At 59.3% G+C, this 6,615-nt stretch overlaps 1 protein-coding gene across 1 annotated transcript; it reads left to right on the top strand.

The window, feature by feature from the left end:
* The first annotated feature begins 1,985 nt into the window (after window positions 1–1,985).
* FOXF1 (forkhead box F1) lies at window positions 1,986–5,939 on the top strand. The gene is made up of 2 exons (XM_003418074.3): window positions 1,986–3,043; window positions 4,413–5,939. The coding sequence occupies exons 1-2, from the start codon at window positions 2,065–2,067 to the stop codon at window positions 4,571–4,573; spliced, it is 1,140 nt and encodes a 379-aa protein (XP_003418122.2). The 5' UTR covers window positions 1,986–2,064; the 3' UTR covers window positions 4,574–5,939.
* Window positions 5,940–6,615: the final 676 nt, after the last annotated feature.

Below are 6,615 nucleotides of genomic sequence, written 5' to 3'. Positions count from 1 at the left end.
TCTTTGAACAGCGCCGCAGGCCACGGACGGAGCCCGACACTGGCCTCTCGCCCTAGCTTACGCGGGGGCAAGTCCGCCTGACTTCTCGCGTTAACCCGCGAAAACAACCCCCCCTTCCTCCCGACCCCGGATTCTGGCCCAAGAGCCCAGGCACGCGCCCTGCAGTGTGGGCGAACTACACTCACCCCGGTCCGTGCACTCCGCGATGCGCCCAGGCTCCTGCACCATCCTGCGCGCTGCGCTCGGCACCACCCCCTCCCCCAGCCCAGCCTGAAGCCCCGCGCTGAGAAACTGGCGGGGGAAGATGTGCGTGCAAGCCCCCTGCGGGCGGGCGGCCAAGCGCGCCAGAGCCGCCCTGCCCGGCGCTCCCCGCCAGCCTGCTTTCCGGAACCTGGCTGCTGCGCGCGCGGTGTCAGAGGCCCCCGGCAGCGGCAGGCCGAGCCCACAGGGGCGTTAGGCCAACTCCCCCCGCCCACGCTGAACTCTATTATTATTATTAAAGAATCCCCTAGAACGTGTTTACGTTGAGCCGTGTAAACATCCGGCCAGGGCCTTCGCAACTCAGGGGGAAATGGGAACCTGCTCTGGAAAAGTGGGAACGCCGGGTCCGCTTGGCCAAAAAGCGGCTTTTCATTGTGTGTGGGGAAACGGCATCTGGGCCACGAGTGGGCTGAGATCGGAGAGTGGCATGTGCATCCGTGAGCTGGAGAGAGTGCGAATTTAAGCTCCTGTAGGCCTAGTGTGTGTGCGCGAGTGCACGCGTTCGTGGGCGCGCAAAGCCTGGGCACCGTGTGGGAGTGAATGGGCATGTACGCACGGGTTTAAGTTTGTAGACCTGAGACTGCGGAGTTTACTGGGTTCGCATGTGCGTCACTGCATGCACGTGTTCTAAGTGTGTGCCTAAATGCATTGTACGCGCTTGCGCCCGGATGCCTGAGCGAGCGGGGCCGCTTGTTTCGGAGCCTGTGCGGTTGGGCCCCCGCCAAACCAGCGGTTCTCACTCGTGCCTGTCCGGCCCGTGGCGCCGGAGACAAAGCTGCGACGACCCGCCCCGCGCTTTCGTTTTCCGCCCGCGCTCGGCCCGGCGGCTGCCCGCCCGCTCGCGCGCTGTTGGGCGAGTCGGCAAAGTCCCGGGCGCGGCGCAGTCCTTCTGGGGCGGGGAGAGTGGTAGGCGGGCCCTCACGGGAACTTACGCCGGCCGGCCGCGGGAACCCGGAGCCGAGCCCGCCGTGCCCGCAACGGGCACGACCTGGAGGCCGCCGCCGCAGCGAGCTGCCAACCCGCTGTGCCCGTCGGGGAAGGCCCGGGGCCTGGGAAGCATTTCCCGCCTCGCCGCCGGGTGGGAAGGCGGGGACATACGCTCAGAAGAGTTGAACCGCGGGCCGAGGGCGCCTTAACACTTGCTCGCCAGGTTGGTGGAGGCGGGGCGGATTCTGCAAGCAAAGCGGCGCTGCGAGGCGCAGGCGGGGGCCCTTTAAGCGGCCGCCTGCGCGGGGGCTGGTGGGGGGCAAGGAGGGAGGGACCTCCTAGAGGGTCTTACGCCGCCTGCGAGACGCCGCCAAGCGGAGCTGCGGTGCCTGCGGCCTGGGCCCGTTACTTGCAGCGGAGCGCCGCGGACGTCGTGGACCGAGCGCTGCTGCGGGCGGGGGCGCAGGGCCCGAGGCCCCGGAGGCCGGGCTGCTCCAAAAGACAAGGGGGGGGGGCTTCCTCGCGGCCTCCGCCCGGGCTGCAGAGAGGCTGCGCTCAGGCTCGCTCGCCTCCTTCCCTGTGGGAGGGCGAGAGAGAAAGAGGGAGGAGAGAGGGTGGGAGGAGGAGTTGGAGAGGGGGGCTCTGCGCCAACCGCCGGCCACTCTAGCCTCTCCTCTGGGAGGGCGGGCGGGGGAGGGCGCGCCGAGGCTCGCTCGGGAGAAGTGGCCGCTGATGACGGCAGAGGTGCAGCCGGCCCCGCGCGCGCAGCCCCCTCCCCCTCGCCCTCCTCCTCCTCTTCCTCCTCCTCCTCCTCCTCCCGGCTCGCCGGCGGCGCAGAGCAGCGGCGGCAGCGGCGGCGGCGGCAGCAGCCACCCGATGTCTTCGGCGCCCGAGAAGCAGCAGCCACCGCACGGCGGCGGCGTTGGCGGCGGCGGGGGAGGCGGCGCGGCCATGGACCCCGCGTCGTCCGGCCCCTCCAAGGCCAAGAAGACGAACGCCGGCATCCGGCGCCCGGAGAAGCCGCCCTACTCGTACATCGCGCTTATCGTCATGGCCATCCAGAGCTCGCCCACGAAACGCCTGACGCTCAGCGAGATCTACCAGTTCCTGCAGAGTCGCTTCCCCTTCTTCCGCGGATCCTACCAGGGCTGGAAGAACTCAGTGCGCCACAACCTCTCGCTCAACGAATGCTTCATCAAGCTGCCCAAGGGCCTCGGGCGGCCGGGCAAGGGCCACTACTGGACCATCGACCCGGCCAGCGAGTTCATGTTCGAGGAGGGCTCCTTTCGGCGGCGGCCGCGCGGCTTCCGAAGGAAATGCCAGGCGCTTAAGCCTATGTACAGCATGATGAACGGGCTCGGCTTCAACCACCTCCCGGACACCTACGGCTTCCAGGGCTCAGCCAGCGGCCTCTCGTGCCCACCCAACAGCCTGGCGCTTGAGGGTGGCCTGGGCATGATGAACGGCCACTTGCCTGGCAATGTGGACGGCATGGCCTTGCCCAGCCACTCGGTGCCCCACCTGCCCGCCAACGGCGGCCACTCGTACATGGGCAGCTGCGGCGGTGCGGCGGCCGGCGAGTACCCGCACCACGACGGCTCGGTGCCCGCCTCCCCACTGCTGCCCGCCGCCGCCGGCGGCGTCATGGAGCCGCACGCCGTCTACTCGGGCTCAGCGGCCGCTTGGCCGCCGTCGGCCTCTGCAGCACTCAACAGCGGCGCCTCCTACATCAAGCAGCAGCCCCTGTCCCCCTGCAACCCTGCGGCCAACCCCCTATCCGGCAGCCTTTCCACACACTCCCTGGACCAGCCCTACCTGCACCAGAACAGCCACAACGCCCCGGCTGAGCTGCAAGGTGAGTAGAGGGGGGGGGCTACCCTAATCCAGCATCTGTGAGTGGGTTCCAAGACCCCCAAACCCCTGATGCCCTGGGCCTGACCCACAGCCACTTAGGTGGAATGCAAGTCCCACCCGTCCTGGGCCCAACAGCATCTGCCCTGGGAGACTTATCGGCCCACTGTCTCTCTTTGGGGCTGAGTGCAGCTTACAGCCCAATTTGGGCCAAAACATCACTGACCCTTTTTCTTTCCTAACTCCCTGCTGCCCCCTGTCCCAAGCCTGGTCAGGTAGGCCCATCCTCATCAGAAAGGCCCAAACTCCACTATTCTACGTCCCTTTGGGTTCCATAGGTCCCATTGCACCTCAGGGAGGGGCTCAGTATGGTCGGGGTCCCAGCCCTTGGTGGCTGGCTGGCCCACCTTCCCTGATGGTCACTGGCAGGCTGTTGGGAGAGCTGCCTCTGTTCCTGGGCTGCGGCAAGGCCTGGGCAGAGCGGAAGAGTTAGGCCTAAGGCCGCCGGCCAGCTATGGAGGCTCGGCAACCCTTGTCTTTCAGGGAACCAGGCAAGGCTGTGGACAGTAGAGTATGGGGGGGGCATTTTGTGGTGACAGAGGCAGGCGGTGCCACGGCCAGGCCCAGAGCTACAGGCCCTACAGTCTGTTTCTCAGGATCCAGGTTTTCAGGTCCAAAAAAGTGTCCCTCCCAGAGTCCACTTGCACACCCACTAGTAGTCTTCTCAGCCTGGTGTTAGGGACTGCATGGAGAAGCAGAAGCCTGTCAGGGGTCAGCTGTCAGCAGCAGCCGGAGGGAGGCCAGGGCAGCCTCTCCACAGGGGTCTCCACTTGAGTACTTCAGGCTCCTGGCTGCCCCAGTGCCTGCTCTCCATGGGCCTTGATCTCTGTGGGACCCTGCTCTCCCAGAGGCCTTCCTCTGGAGAAGCTGCCCTATGCCCCTGCGGGTTGCCTGGCACCTTTCATGCTCCCCGCACCGGCCTCTCGGTCCACCCGGGCTTCCCCAGCCTCTGGGGCAAGGAAGTGGCTGAAGGACACAGCCGCAGCTGCCCTAGAGGTGGAAGGCGCAGGATTAAGGCCACCGGGGCCCTCCCTGGCATTTGCTCGCCCAGCGCGACCACTCTCATCCCTTTCCCCTCGGGTTCGGGAAGCTCCTGACCCCGGGCGCGGAGGCCAAGGCGGAGTCTTCCTCTGGAGCGCGCAGCAGAGGCGCAGAGCGCCAGGCCGGCTGAGAGCCGGGAACTCGGTGCGTCCTAGCCGTGCAGGCCTGTAGCGTGCGCCCGGTGGCAGCGCTGCCTTCTCGCCGCGGCCCGCCCTGAGCTCTGGCCTCGACGCTAACTCCTGTGCTCCCACCCCTGTCGCCTCGCCCTGCAGGCATCCCGCGGTATCACTCGCAGTCGCCCAGCATGTGTGACCGAAAGGAGTTCGTCTTCTCCTTCAACGCTATGGCATCCTCGTCCATGCACTCGGCCGGCGGCGGCTCCTACTACCACCAGCAGGTCACCTACCAAGACATCAAGCCGTGCGTGATGTGAGGCCGCGCGGCCCGCGGCACCCGCCCGGCCCGGGCCGGCCGGCGCAGGGACCTAGGAACCGATCGCAAGAAACTGCTTTATTCTCGAGGTATAACCGTCAGCAGAAGAAAAGGGTTTGACTCCCTCCGCAACCGGATTATTTGTAAAGGAAACCTCAACGCAAAGACCCGGCGCTGCGGTGGGCACCTCCTCCCCACCCGCTCAAAAATTAGGGGAAAAACTGGTGGTGGTGCGGGTCTGGTCCGACTGCAGCTGTGGGTAAATAAATACCTGGTTTTGATCCTCTTGAGACCGGCTGAGAAGGTGCTGTGTTGGGGGAAATCCCTCGAAATCAAACCGAGAATTCTGCTGAGGTCTCCCCCTTCCCCCTCCAGTGGCAAAACTGCGGGAGAAATTTTAGAAGAAAGCAAACACGTGAGACCAGTCATTATCAAATACCTTTATTTTTTGGTTGAGTATTTATCTTTTAATTTTTAATTTTTTTTTGAAAGAATGTCTCAGAATGCGCAAGCTTGTCTCTCTTTAGAGCCGTTTCGGGGAGGAGATCGCGATCCATTGCAGCCTCCCTCCCCACCTCCAAGGTCGCCTCCGTTCAACCACAGGTGGATCTTTTTGCCAACAACTTCCATTTCTGAAGCCACTGTTCCTCTTAAAGGAAATAGAAGGAGCGGCTCTCGGGGCCTTCGTCATCCCTTCCGCCTTCCTCTCCTTCCCTCTTTCCTGCAGTCTTGTTTTGCTTTGAATTTCACTTTGTCTTTTTCCGTGGATATTTTCCTCTCCTCCCTCAGTAGCCCCGGCTGTCTCCCCATCTCTGCTGTAAACTTTCTGGTCCGAGAATGAGGCGAACGCAGTGTGATGTGGGGGACTGGGAAGGCCCGGTGACTGTGTGGATTCAGGATTGCGGTGACGCAGAAAGGTTAAGGCACTTTTTAAAACTATAGCAAGGCTCATCCTGTTATTTATTCTACTTTCTTTCCCTAATAATCGAAACACCGCATAGGCTCCTCTGTTTATCAGTATTAATGGTGTAACTTTGTTGGCAATATTTGCCATGTAGAATTTTTTTTTTTAGATATCCATTGTAAATTTGAAAAAGTCCGATTTGTGTAAAAACAAATTTCCATATGTTTTATATAAATATATATATTATGAAGGACTACCCCCTTTTTTTAGTACTCTGGCTGCTGGTGTGCAGCGTTTGTGACACGTATTTTAAATTCCCTTATGCACTGTATAAAATGATCATTTGAGGACGTTTTGCCTTTTGTGTATTTTTTTCCTAAAAAAAGAACAAAAATAAAAATGTATAACATTTGTACATGGTCTTTAAAATTGTATCAAGTAGAAATAAAAGCACAGAGTCTTTTATTGGGATTGAGATTGTAGAGTATCTTCCAAACCCCAAAATGTAAAACCAAACAGCCTTTGGATAGCTAAACCTTTTTTTTTTTTCAATTTAAAAATCTGGGTGATTCTGAACAACTTTTTCCTTTAAAAAAAATTGTTGGCTAATCTTCCCCTTTTCACTCTTCATTTCACACTGAAGTGAAATCTGGACAAGAGTAACTATTTTTCTTGGCTTCTGTTTTTTAAGAAGAGCCCTCTGGCCCCTCTAAATGTCATTTCTGGTTTTAAAGAAATAATCAACCGTCTAAAGAAAAATTGTACTCCTTTTTCCCCCAGGGGAAACCAAGCAAGGTATATATTTTAAAAAGTAAAAAAAAAAAAGCTGCCACCCCAAAACCAAGGGACCAGTGTTTTACTTTGAATGTCGAACTTTGTCGGTCCCATGTTGTTACAAACCCTCAAACAATTTGAAGTTTCTTTTGTGCTACAGACTTGGTTTTCCCCAACCCAGAAGCTAGTAAAATTTGACCCAAAAAAGGGCCTTTGGTAGGGCAAGGTGGTAGGCACTTTTCTAAGCCGGTAACATATCCCTGTAAATCTTCCCCCTCTGGAAAAAAAAAAAATTTTTTTTTTTTAAAGCTCCTGATCACCCTCTTTCTATTCCAACTGCTGGCTATCTAGGAAAACAAAATAAA

Source organism: Loxodonta africana, chromosome 21 (assembly GCF_030014295.1).
Source record: "Loxodonta africana isolate mLoxAfr1 chromosome 21, mLoxAfr1.hap2, whole genome shotgun sequence".
Classification (NCBI taxonomy): domain Eukaryota; kingdom Metazoa; phylum Chordata; class Mammalia; order Proboscidea; family Elephantidae; genus Loxodonta; species Loxodonta africana.
This window is presented reverse-complemented; position numbering and strand designations above follow the sequence as displayed.

What these genes read in the sequence shown, in the direction of transcription:
- FOXF1 (XM_003418074.3), top strand. Translation starts at nt 2,065, where the DNA reads ATGTCTTCGGCGCCCGAGAAGCAGCAGCCACCGCACGGCGGCGGCGTT. An exon ending in CGCCCCGGCTGAGCTGCAAG is followed by an intron (nt 3,044 to 4,412) that starts GTGAGTAGAGGG and finishes CTCGCCCTGCAG; the next exon opens with GCATCCCGCGGTATCACTCG.